The sequence below is a fragment of the Podarcis bocagei genome (genome assembly GCF_964188305.1).
Source record: "Podarcis bocagei genome assembly, chromosome: 17".
NCBI lineage: Eukaryota > Metazoa > Chordata > Lepidosauria > Squamata > Lacertidae > Podarcis > Podarcis bocagei.
The window spans coordinates 34069624-34083316 of record NC_138143.1 but is presented as its reverse complement, the minus strand read 5'-3'; the positions used below and the strand labels follow the sequence as shown (position 1 = coordinate 34083316).

Sequence of the window (13693 nt, the reverse complement as noted above, 5' to 3'; positions counted from 1 at the left end):
TTGTTGTCTAAAGGACTGCATTTGTTCATTGTTCATTATTTCTACCCATCAATGCATTAAAATCCACACACCAACAAAACCTCTGATCTGGTTCTAAATTTATGCAAATCTGTTCCGACTTTATGATTTATTAATTTAGGAGGGTGGTATAAACATTTAAACAGATAATTGGTCTAACCTCCAGGAGTATTTACTATTGTAGCTTGAATATTGTGTATTTAGGTATTTCATTCTTTGTTGAATAAATAGACTGATAGCCCACTGGGCAGGGCTTGTATCATAGCTTGTGTCGTGCCACACCTTGTTTTGGGGGTACATCACTAATAATAAGCATTATTATTATTTTAAATCTTGGGGAAATCACAGGGATTACTTGGATTAGTGGAAATAGACAAGACACAACCCTGAAGGATCATAGTTCATAACTGATATCTTTGCCATCATACATTATTTTTAAGCAACTACTTGATGGGGGTACGGTGAGGGAGTTGTGTCTCAGTTAAAATAACTAGAACCCCAAGTCAACAGTGGAGTTAGAAGCTCTGCACTTCATAACAGAACCAACACAGTAACTATTGGGATGTTCCATCTTAAAGTTTCCACATATACTGAGGGAAGACTTGCTCTGCATATTCAAAAGCATCAGCCAGCTCCTTGCTGAGTTTCCTGGCACCTGACCAGACAAACTCTTTGGCACCATCATATAAATAACTGTAAACCAGGATTTTATTATACAATGTAGCACTCTTCCTGGAGTAATTAAAATCACTTGTCTGCAAATGCCAAAAGCCAAGTGAAACAACTCAGAAAAGCAAAAAACAAACTTTTGACATCATAGGCAAGCAGTGCAGTTATGGCTCCCTAAGCCGCACCTACAACCTGACAGTGGGGTAGCAGATGTGTTGTTAACATGAAGCCCACACCAGTTTCTTCCACCAAGAAAGCAAATAAATAAATAAATAAATTGCACTTTGCCAGTACAGAAAAAGGAACATCTAAGTTCCCCAAGGCTTGGACGGCAGAGCCTGGTGATACTCTGTGGTTTCTTTGTTCAATTATTTATTTACTTTAAGAGAGTTTTCAAGCATCTCTTTCTGTTCAGGAATAGGGTATCTGCATCCTCCCACATCATCCGGTGTGTTTCTGTGCCCCTATAAATGGCAGCTCATGTTGGGACAGTGGCGTAGCGTGGGTTGTCAGCACCCGGGGCAAGGCAAGTAATTTGCGCCCCTAACCCGTGGATTTGCGCCCCCTAACCCGTGGATTTGCGCCCCCTAACCCTAACCCCCAGATGTTGCGCCCGGTGCGGCCGGGCCCCCCTGAACCCCCCACGCTACGCCACTGTGTTGGGAAGCAGGAGAACAGTGTTGCTACTACACGTTTCAGAAGGTAACTCAAGGCGGAGATGCCATCTTCAGCGGCAGCCCTGTGTCTCGAGATGTAGTTGTCCAAATAACACCTAGTTCGAAACCAGGTTATCTCCTAGATCTATTTGCAAAATGCTACATGAAACAGTTCCAGGTTTTGATTTATTCTGGACAAGTAAACCAGTAGGCAAGCCTCAGAGCAGAACCTTCTGCTTCAGTCTGGAATGAAAAGCCTAACTGGAGCAACGTGATTCTGGTTGGAGAGTGTCCCTGGGAAAGAGAAGAGGAATTTTTGCCAGTCAGCAAGGTGCTGGCCATCAAACAGGAACCCTTGTCAGTTTCTGTAATTAGTAACTCATCAATACAATGGCATTTATTTATTTATTTATTTCAGGTTTTATGGCGATGCTAATAATCATTGACCTATTTATTCACTTTCACGGTGCTTTTGAAATGCCTGCAGGATAAGCAGTCTTTGGGGACATTTGAGAAACCAGGGTTGTCCCTAAACTGCAAGTTTGGGCTGTTTAGATCTCCCGTAAGGCCTGCTTTCCCATAAGGAAACCTGTGGGCCGAAGATAATTTGACACACAGAACTAGCGATGATTCATTTGTGGGCTGAAACTCTGCGATCGTTGGGTCTTCCTTAAAAGATGACATTCCATAGATGGGCTCCTGCCATGGAACCCAAGCAGTGGTCTTGGGGTTTGTCTCTCCCAGATAAACCATGAGAGGTAAGCCTAGATCAGGCATCCCCAACCTTTGGCCTTCCAGATATTTTGGATTACAATTCCCACCATCCCTGACCACTGGTCCTGTTAGCTAGGGATCATGGGAGTTGTAGGCCAAAACATCCGGAGGGCCACAGGTTGCGGATGCCTGGCCTAGATTAAACCTTGGCTGAAGCTTGTCATTTGCCTGGAGTGGGATAAACCACAAGCCTGGGTTCAGATATATGCTTGACTTTTTATTTTCTCAGACATGGTGAGCTGGGCCTGTTTGTGAGTCTGTACGAGAGAAATGCATGGTGGTTGCCAGAATACGGCTAATTTCTCCCTCATTCTAAAATTAACTGCCTTTCGCCAGCATTGTTCTTCCAGACTCAGTGGATCGGTTTACGGGACACATTAAGCCAAACCTTGTTTTAGGTGGGAGCAGCATAGCAGTGAAAAAGTTTGGGGCGGAGCAAAGTGGTTACAAAGTTGTGTCCGAACTCTCGCGCAAGTCATGTGAACCAGGCACATGCCTTTCACACGGGAGTAACTGGGAGGAACAATAAATACATCTTGAAAACTGAAGGTGAAAGAGGTCAGTCTTGGCCCTGGAGATCACTTAGAACAGGAACTGATGAACCTGTGGCTCTCCAGAACTTGTTGGGATTCCCAAGCTCCCACTGGCTGTACTGGTTGGTGCTGATGGGAGTCAGGAACCCAGGCTTGCGGTTTCACTCACCTAGGCAAGCCATCAGTTGCAAACCACAGAACAGACCCTTGGTTACAGCTTGCTTTGTTAGAAGAGAGTTAAGCCATGAGCTCAGGTCTGGATGACAAACTAAGCCAAACAACAGCTTAGCACAGCACAGCAACAAGACTGCCAGGGAGGAACAAAGCAGCCATGGTCTACTCTCTGGGTATCCCACACATTTGCATGCTAAGCAGGGGTTTGGCCTAGTGTTACGTGTGAACCGAACCAGGTAATTCATGATTGCAATATTTTCAAGTCCATAGCTCTTGTCCACTGATCAATGTAATTTACCTTCCCCAGCTTTCACACACAAAGGCTACCACAAAATAAACACCTACTGTGCATTACCAAGAGCAGTCACCAGTTTTTATCCACTTCTAATTAACAATGGGAGATAAACTGTATTCATCGGCTTACAGATGAAAGGTTCTCCCTATCCCTTTGTAAATCACCAGGATGACCCTGCTCCAAAGCATAAAACAGTTGGTTTTGTGCTTACAAAAATCACAGGGATCTTTATTTTAATTGCTTTGTAAACTCTTCAAATGGAAAAAAAATAGATATGGGTGAGACTAAAGAGAACCAACCACACCCCAGATCCTTGTAAACTAACGCAAATACGTGGCATTGCCAAGATAGGCAACTGAGAATAAGACTTTGAGGAGCGCAATGATTTTTTTATTGCCACATGTATGGAATTGACTGCTCTTGGCTTTGTGTTGGGGAGCTTATTCCAAACTCCTAGCCATGCAACCCACATTCCAGCACACACTATATAAATTTAATGTACTAGTTTCGTGTCTTTAGTCTGGTCAACACATGCAGCAGAATGGGGTGAAAGAATTCTGGGGTGATAGGATGGACCTTATCGCTTGAGCCTACAAATGGAGGAATGACATTTTTTTAAACCTCCCCTGTTTTTCAAATTTCCTGGAAATAAAAAAACCAGCACAAACAGGCAAGATATCGGCTAGAAACTCTCACTCTGCTGCTAGACAGCTGTTTGCAGGGAGGTGGGGTTTTTTGGGGGGAGGGGTGTATTCAAAATTGGTATCCCCCACATACAGTATAATGGATACAGACCATTCTACTAACTTATCATCCTGACATTTAATTATACAGTGGGCGCTGCTCTGGTTTTGCCAGAAGTGGCTTAGTCATGCTGGCCACATGACCCGGGAAAACTGTCTGCAGACAAACGTTGGCTCCCTCAGCCAGTAAAGCGAGATGAGCGCAGCAACCCCAGAGTCGTTCGCGACTGGACTTAACTGCCAGGGGTGCTTTACCTTTACCTCTACTTACGTGCACCTCTGGTTACGGATCCTTTGGGATACGCACACAGCAAACCCGGAAGTATTTTTCCCGGTTTTACCGTGTGCATGCATAGAAGCTCTCTACTGCACCACACGTATGCGCAGAACAGGCACATCCGGTTGTGAAAACCTTGGAATCCGACCGGAGCTCCAGAACAGATCTCATCCGCAACCAGAGGTACCACTGTATTAGACTTATGTCACACTGTTTTAAACATCCACAGACTTCTATTACAAACAAGTATATCCTGATTCTAAACACACATAAAATATTCCAAGTGTGGTTGTGCATAGAAACAGCAGCCATAAATAATGATCAGGAATAAGTCTCCTTTAATGGAGTGAGACTTCTGAGTTGACATGGTTGGAATCAAGCTGAAAACTGAAGAGGTACAGAATGTTATAGGCGTCACCACCCTGTAAGCAAAAATAAGTTGCATCGTTGACTCTTCTTCCTTATTAAAGGTCTGTACAGTGATAGCAAATTGCAGGTTAGATGTGGGTTGAAGAGCCAACTTTCGGGTTGTATTGAGATAGCATGGGGAGGATGTTGGCACCCACAGCCTTTTCCTAAATGATTTAGAGGAAAGTCTAATGAACCCAGATGGTCATCTCCCAAAAAGAGGTACCAGAAAGACCCCTCTTTTGCTATATGTGGATGATTCGCTCGTTCCAGACCTGATTTGAAATACCAGCAAATGAAGTTCTCAGATTACTGTTCTGTACATGGGTTATCCATCAACTATGAGAAATCAAAAATTTTCATTTTTGAGAAAAGATATTCTCCTTGCAAATCTAGAGCTGACTAAATGCTTCCAGTACCTAGGGCTCTTGTTTCACCACACAATGTCCTGGAATTGCCACTGGCAGACTATCTGTCAGAAGGAGATGAGCAAACTTGCTATACTCCATTTATTTTTCACAAAAAGTGGTCACTATGTTCCATCAGCCATAAGGGTCTTTAACGTGAAATCTGTTTCCCAACTCCTTTATGCTTCAGACGTCTGGTACAATGGTCTGTTTCCTAAGTTAGATGGATTCCAGGCTAAGTTCCTTCAGTCCCTACTTCAGGTTCCAAACTGTATCCCTAATTCAATTCTATTGTTGGAAACAGGTGAATGCCCACTTTCCACCAAAGCGTGGTGGGTTGCCTTGAAACACTGGCTAAAGATCTCAGTATCTGGCCTGGGGAAGGGATCACTTTTTCATCTAACCAATGAGGAGTCTATCAGCTCATGGTCGAAAACTATGGCCCAAAAAGCCTCCTCAGTTGGTCTTTCACCATCCTTTTTACATCATCTGGACTACAGTATTTCCCTTAAATTCCTGAGGAAGAGGTTATGGGATATTTCATACAACAATATTCACTCTAGATCTTATGTAACCTGTGGACCATTTGCATCTGGAATCTGTAAAGCCATGATTTTCAGTTACCATCGTATTTCATTTATCTGTCTGTACCTAACTACCGCCAATTGTTCTCCAAAGCCAGACTAAATGTATTTCCATCAGAAATACTAAACAGCAGACTGTCTGGTATCCCTTATCAGAACAGGCTCTGCTTATGCTCTCAGAGTCTTGACTCTACGAAGCATATCCTACTACACTGTGAGCAGTTCAAACAAGCCACGGATCAATTAATTAAACCCCTATTGGTAAATGTAACTGGAAAATCCGAAACCTTCTACCTTAAGTACCTCCTTGGAGATATGTCAAATTATACTACCCTGGCCATGGCTAAGTTCCTCTCAAAAGTAGTAAGAAATAGAAACCTACATGCTCTAGATAAAACATAGTGACTGCCTTGGAATCCCTTCCCTGTATTTCTGTTTTATTTTGCTTTTGAAAATATTTTTGTGGTTCTTTGGACCGAAATAAAGACTGTGTGTATGTACTTATACCATAAGTTTCAATACTACAGCTCAAGCGCAAAAGACAGAGAACACAATAACCTCCTTGCTGGTTCAAACTACTTCAGTCCTGTATCCTGCCTCTGGCAGAACACAATTCCAGGCACATCTGGGGAAACAGATACCCAAGATGCTGATAACCATCTCTCCTCCCCTGGCACTCATGTTGATTGGGAATGGTCTTCAGATTTCTCTCTAGAGTGATTCAGATGAAGTAATATTTCTAAGGAGTACATTTCTCTTTCTTGCAATATCTCCATTGCTATACCACTCTTGGCTTTTGAGTCAATATAGGCAGCCATTGGGGGGGGGCATTAAGTTCAGGTTCTAAAATAACTTAGCTGCAATCTTTGTGTTAAGAACATTCGCTCATCAAGGCATAAAGTAAGTCGTCAAGGTGTTTTTAGTGTCACTTGTGAACAGGACCAGACCAAGCCATTTTTATCCCTAAAGAGGAGTTTACTCAAAATGGCACTCCGAGCCCTCGGTAACTCAAGAGAGTGCAATGCAGTGGGCAGTTCTCTTGCACAAGCCTCATGGAAATGAGCACAGGCTGTGCAAGAGAATGGCCTAGTAGATAGATAGATGATGATAGATAGATAGATAGATGATAGATAGATGATAGATAGATAGATAGATAGATAGATGATAGATAGATAGATATAGATAGATATCTTTATTGTCATTGTCCCATGTAGAACAATGAAATTGAAAAAACTACATAAAACTACATAAAAACTACATAAAACATTCAAAAATCCTAAAAACTCTGAAACCCCATTTTAAAATACACTATACTATAGAGACCCCTTATGCTGCGTTTAGAACCAGAATTGCATTTGCGTAGAAACTGTTTCTCAGGCGGCTTAGTCCTAGCCTTTATAACCCTAGACCTTCTTCCAGAAGGCAGAAGCTGAAAGAGATCATTTCCGGGGTGCGTACTATCCTGCGCTATCTCTGCCGCTTTCTTATGGCACCTGGTAGCATAGATTTGATCTAAGGTGGGAAGAGTGCACCCAATTATTCTCTCTGAGAATAATTGTAATGAGCCAGACCTATTTATCTCCAACTCAACTGCTCTTAATAACACTCAAAACCTGACACAGCCACCTCAGCTTGCCTCATGACAAGGCTGACTTTGAAAATGCCCTTAAGAAATGCACTCTTAGCATTGGAAGCAAAAACACTTTCACAGGAAGGCCAAGGCTGTTCACCATTTTCTTACAGGAAATCTCTGGCATCACTGCAAAGCATCAGTTCATTTTTTGCACAGCCCTGAACAAAACCAGCAACATCTGCATCCCATCCTTCCCTATTAAGCTGATGTCTCTTTGGCCTATTGAAACATGACGATGAAAACCTTTTAGGGAGGTGCGAAAAGCAACCTCAGGCAATCAATTTTCAGCACCATGAGACGGCCAGCTATTGAATTAATAATCAAGTCTTCTTTACAAACAGGTTTTCAAGACACCTTGAGGATGTGTGGTCCTGTTTTGATAAAACAGAATGGTTTATGAGTACCAAACGGATCAACGAAGATGCTTGAGAGGAAACATCTTGAATAACTGCATACCTACTCGGAACAACACACATCTGTTTTGACCAGGTGCCTATTGCTGGATTGAGGTGGTTTGCATTTGGATATTCTGTCTCAGTTGCAAACATAGTCTCGGGTCATCCTTGGTTGGGTAAAGAAATTATGAATGAGACATAACTAATTTGAAGGGGAATGAAAGAGAAGCAGGGTTCTGTTAAACGCTCACCCTCTTTAAAAAAAATAGACAGAAAAAATAGACATGTTCTGGTTGCCCCTATTGATTAGGACATTCTCTGATTTACTGATAGCTGCTCCCAGTAAATTGTTGGTCTCTATTTTGCCTTTTGGAGTGGTTCGAGGGAATGCATTTCCAAAACTTTATCACTCTATATTGAAAGAATTGCCATGCTTCTGCCCTCTCCTGCCAGCTCTTTAGAAGTTAAACCTCCAAAGCAGGCGCAAACACATATTGATGCTAGTACATGAAAATGCAGTTTCCACACATACATAGAGGCAACGTGAAAGCGCTGCATCCTTTCCACCAACCCATAACTTGTTATCCAGAGACTGAAATGTGTTTTGAGTTGGAGGCAGCTCTTCTGTAACAAGCACAACCAGATTTCTTGTAAGAGCAAACTTTCTTAGGTCATTAAGTTGTTGTTTTCAAAGAGAAACTGTTATGATCGGTGCAGTAATGCACCCTCTTCCAGAAGCCAGTGCCAGCCAGCAAATGGATGCAATTCACAGGAGATTAAGAACCTCAGGCAATGCACAGGAGACACAAAAAACAAAACCCCTCAGGCAGTTATATTTGGTGTGAGAACTGATTCTGTTACAAGTACATGAGTGAGCTGACTTCCATCTAAGGAATGCTGTGCAGTATAATCTGTGAAGCACTGCTTTTCTCCTGAGGCCAGACAAGGGAGGACTGTAAGGGGACGGGGATCTTCAGATTTCCCCCCCCCCAACAATGTGTCTCTGCCCAACTCAATACACTATGTATTCAATGCAATACAACAGGTTCTATTAAATGAAGTTTATTAAGTGGGTCCAAATACTACGTATGGTACATGGCAAAAATTAGGTCAATTTATTACCCCTTGGGATAGCTCAGTCAGTACAACATGAGACACTAAATCTCATAGTCATGGTTTTGAGCCCCGTGTTGGGCAAAAGTTTCCTGCACTGCAAGGAGTTTGTTGGATGACTCATGGTCCCTTTCCAACTCTACAATTCTGTGAGTCTATCAGACTTTGGGAAATGTGCATTATCATTATATTTTGTGCTGATACTGTAATTGATAACATTAATATGGTTAGTATGAAGTATGAATGTATCCACAATGTTTTGGGTGCTAAAAACAGTTCTGTTTAGACCAGCCTACCCAGATATCTAGAATGTTGATGTGTTTTGTTTTTAGTTTAATGCCGATTTTAATTTTTAAATGTTTTAAGTAGTTGTTCTTAACTGGTCTTACCAAATTTTATTGCTTCATTCTTTTTGTAAACTACTTTGATGTGGTTTTTTTACCATCAAGCTAGCAAAACAGCTCGGCCAGTAGAGCGTGAGAATCTTAATCTCTCTTAATCATGAATTCAAACCCCACGTTGGGCAAAAAGGTTCCTGCACTGCAGGGGGGTTGGACTAGATGACCCTCCTGGTGCATTCCAACTCCACAATTCCGTGATTCTAAGTGGTGTATAAATTTTATGAAATAAAATTTTTTTAAATGGTATTAAAATGAACGGGATTGTCTCTTTCTTCTTTTCTTGTTTTTGCCATTTAATCATTAATTCTTTATTCAAGAATATTCCAAGAGGGATATCCGTATCTAGAAATACATTCCTTCAACACACACACACACACTTTTTCCTGAAGAGGGGAAAAGAGCAAAACCAGACTGATACAAACCCTAGTCTCAATGGCATTCACATGCAAGGTGCAATCCAGACTGGGACGCTGTCATGGGGAAAAATGGGTTTTAAACCTGCTGCGTTCCTATCTGGACCAGACACCCCACACCGATTTGCACTGGGGGAGACAGATACCTCCCATTTGCTCCCAGGGTTAGGATGCAGCCTCCCCAAGTACCAAGGGAAGGGCAGCCACCTCTGTGGTGAAAGCATTTGGGGAGGAAGAGAAACATGCCATTACAATTCACATGCCCCCTTAGAAGTGCAGTCTATTTCCAAAATGCAAAACGCGACGGCAGAATCCTGAGGGAGATACAGCAAACAAACACCACTCGAATGCCTTAAACATGTCGCAGCCTTCCCCATGCCCTGCTGCGCTAGCTTTCTAGCTGCAGGGAGCCAACTTAGCTGCGCCCGGGAAAGGGGTTCCCCGCGACCTTCGCGCTTCTTCCGAGGCGATGCAGCAGCCCTGGCCGCCCCTTCCCTCCCTTGCTAGGCGAGGATATCGACTGCAGGTCGCCCGCCGCCCGCGCTCACTTACTTCTTCTGTTGCAGCAGGTGTATCTCGTCGGCGCTCCGCCGCCCGCCGCTGCCTCCCGGGCCGCCGCCGCCGCCGCCGGGTCTGCAGGTGCGCCGCAGCCTCTTCCAGAAAGCGCCCACGAGGCCGTTCTCTCCAGGCACGGGAACCCCCATGGCTCCTTCCTTCCTTCCTTCTCCTTCGGCAGCGCCACAAATAATAAAAAAACAAGCAGCCGCCGCACGAGCCGCTGCCGCCTCAGAGGAATCCGGCGCCGGGGAGTCTTGCCTTCTTTTGCCCACTCACTTTGCCCTCGGGCGCCGCGACGGTGCGCGCCTCTCTGGAGGCAAAAGGGAGCCGAAGGGAAGCCGTGGGCGCGCGGGGTTGGGGGAGGCCCTCGACCTCCACGGAAAGGACTCCCCTCACTCAGGGAGCACCTCGCAGGCGTCGAGCCGGCGAAGAGGAGGCAGCGTCCGCAGCCGGCTTCTCCTTCGCCTCGCTCTCTCGGCTTTAGCCAGCGCGCGTCAAGTTTCCCGGCGAGGCTCCGGACAGCACCTGCGCGCTTTTGGGGCGGGAAAAGGGCGGCGGGAACCCGCTTGGCGCTGCGACGAGGGCCGAGGTAAGATATAGCAGGCGGAGGAGGAGGAAGCCGGGAAGGGGCGGGCACTGGGCCGAGGAGTTGCCGGCCGGCCGGCCAGTCTTGGGGCAGTTGCAAGGGCTTGGGGCTCAAGCACCCCCGGGCAGATGTGGAGGGCACCGTCATCCATCAGGAATGATGCCTCTGGAATAGCAGGCGGTGGGGACGCACCCAGTGCTGGATTTACGTATAAATTTACAACTGAAGATGATGGTTTTTTGGGAGCTAGCCGACCTGACGGGAAGAGTCCGTGACCAGAGAGAGGAGGAGCACCAAGAGGATTGGAAGAAATTTGAAGATTATTTAGCCAAATATGTTAAGATAACATAAATAGAATTACTTGTGAGTAGGCCTAGGATTTAAATATGTGATGTTGTGAAATACTACGTTAAAGTTAGAATGAAAAGAAAGAAAGATGTAAATTGATTAAGTAAATTTTATGTGAAAATAGTTTTGGAAAACTGCTGCAATGGACTATATGGAAACTCAGCTAGGGGGATTTGAGGAAGTCATTTAACAATGTTTTTAAAAATGGAAGTATTATAGTTAGGATAAATGTTTGTTTGGTTGTTTTTTGATTTGTGTGTGTGTTTGTTATAAAATTGGAAAAAATAAAAAAGGAAAAAAAGGAAAAACAACAACTGGATGTACATTTCCAAAATATAAGATAAAAAAAATTAAACCCACATACAGCAACAGTGTTTTGTGTTGTGTAGGCTCCTATGGTGTAAGTAATGGGCCCCGCCTGCTAGCCTGCTCCCGAAAATATCACTTATATTATTTCACTATTAATATACAGTACTTCTTAACTGTATTTTAGTTCCACAGTTATTTGGATAAAATACATATTTTGTTATGTGCAAATGGCTTTAGATACCTATTAGGTCCGTAAATTACCATATAGCATATATTCAACACAAAAAACAGCGACAATTTGTTGTTGACAAAGGACAGCTGGACATAGAAAGGGCCGCTGAGTAGAGTAGCTGAGTAGAGTTGCCATGTACAGATATCAAGAGTTGCATAGAAATGAAGCTAAATTGCTGGTTTCCCCAGCACACTTGCAATGACACAGGAAGCCACGTCTGAAGGTCTGGTGAGATTCAAACACCTCTTAAAATGACAGTTGCCTTTTCAAGATGTGATGTGAACAACCTAACACACATGGCCTGGCCAAGACCTTTTGCCCATGAGCAGGAAAATCCAGACAGTTCCTTTTTCCACTTCCTTGCTAATTAACATGAGCCTCAATCCCCTTGGATTTTCACTAGCATAAGCTCCATTGAAATGAAGGTGTCTTCACCTTATAAATATCCTGGTGCAAGGTCCTTCCAGGGAGGAACATGGTGGATTCAAGTATTTTGTCAGCAGGCTACTAATGAAGATAGTTATGTGGCAATTGATGATACTCAGACATAAATCTTGGCTATAAAATTCACTCTGGAAAAAAGAGTGAACAGGGGATTGACCTTTGATGGTCTTAAAAAGGTCGTTTTCTGCACTGGGAGCCCAAGAAACGGTCAATTTCTGGGAACCCTGACAGGGTTAAGTGACTTGTGAGTGGAGGAATCAACATCTTACCCCAAAGCCACACAAGAGGCATTGGATCTGCAAAAGCCTCTTTTCTTAATTATTTCTGAGATGGTTATAATTTATAACGGGCAGAGATTTCTCTGTCTGCTGGTAGAAATTTACATTTGATGTGTGAGCTACTTTCTGGCTTCAAGAATAAGGGAATAAGCCTGCTCCAATTGTTTGAGGCAAGAAAGTTTAAATGATCAAGGTAGTTCTAAGGTGTGCTAAGAATTTGTATATTCTTTATTTTTGTTTTCTGGATGAAAGTGTTGCCTAGAAATCAAAAGTAATTCGGACATTTGGCTCTGAAGATTGGGAAAATATTTCTTAACAGAAAGTAGAACAGTTGTATGTAATCCTAGAGTGAATGTTTAGAATAATTTCTTTTTTGTAATTAACAGGTGGAAAATTGGAAGTCTTTTCAGCTATGTTGATAGTTGAGTTAATAATAACAATTAATTATTGTTGTGGTTATTAATTATTCATTGCTTACTACATAAAATGTCTCAAAATTATTTATTTATTGAATTTATATACTGCCCTACCTCAGGGAGGTTCGCTATTGTAATAACATTTAAAAAACAAAATTTAAAAAGTTATTAAAAAGATAAAACAACAATATTGACTGAAAGGGCTCATCCTGCAATATTGTAAAAGTACAAAGCCTATTCACCCTACTAAAATATGAATATTTTGTCTTCAAACAGCATCAGACTAAGGGATTGAGCTATCACAGAGCACAAAACTTAAAGCAACTTCTGGAATTGTTTGTTTGTGACCTGCATCAAGATGGCGATGCTCACTGGCTGCTTGTTTGCTGTTGTGTATCCCGTAATGCAGTGGTTTTCAACCAGTGTGCCGTGGCACCCTGGGGTGCCTTGAATGATGGTCAAGGGTGCTGTGGCAACACTGGCCTCTGTCCCTCTTTCCTCCCCTCTGATGCCCTCTCTTGTCTCTGCCTCCCAAAGACTTGCACAGCTGTTTGTTGCAGCAGCCCTGGCTACAAGCTCCCCGGGCAAAGGGTGCCTCGGGGGATGGCTAGGGGGTGCTTCCGAGGCCCTTGTTGGGCAATGTGAGGAGGCACCTGTCTTTGGTGCAGCGGGGAAGGGGCAGCTTAGAGACCAAGGGCAGCAGCAGCAGCTGCCCAGAGGACTCACAAGAAGAGGGGAGAAAATAGGAGGCTGAGGGAGGGTGTTTGAAAAGTGTTGAGGGGCTGCTGGCTCTGTAAGCAAGGGGTAACATAACTGGGCTCCTGAGCCCCACAGGGGTGCCACAGAAAGAGTGTAGTTGGTCAAGGAAGCCATGGACTCAAAAAGGATGAAAACCTCTGCTGTAATGCATTACTGAGAGTTCATACCTTATGTTACATTTAGTTCATGTTACGTTCTTTCAGGTTACATCCCACGGCGACCCAGAAGTACCGGAAAGGGTTACTTCCAGGTTTCGCTGCTTGAGCTTGC

The 13693-nt window shown here is 43.6% G+C and overlaps 1 protein-coding gene across 1 annotated transcript in view; it reads right to left on the bottom strand.

Annotated features, from left to right (window-relative positions):
* LOC308576672 (transient receptor potential cation channel subfamily V member 6-like) overlaps positions 1 to 11238 on the bottom strand; it is a 35191-nt gene extending 23953 nt beyond the window's left edge. The window contains exon 1 of the mRNA XM_081176393.1: positions 10046 to 11238. Within this exon, the coding sequence (XP_081032519.1) occupies positions 10046 to 10197 (152 nt within the window). The 5' untranslated portion in view covers positions 10198 to 11238. The remainder of the gene's footprint in view (positions 1 to 10045) is intronic.
* Positions 11239 to 13693: the final 2455 nt, after the last annotated feature.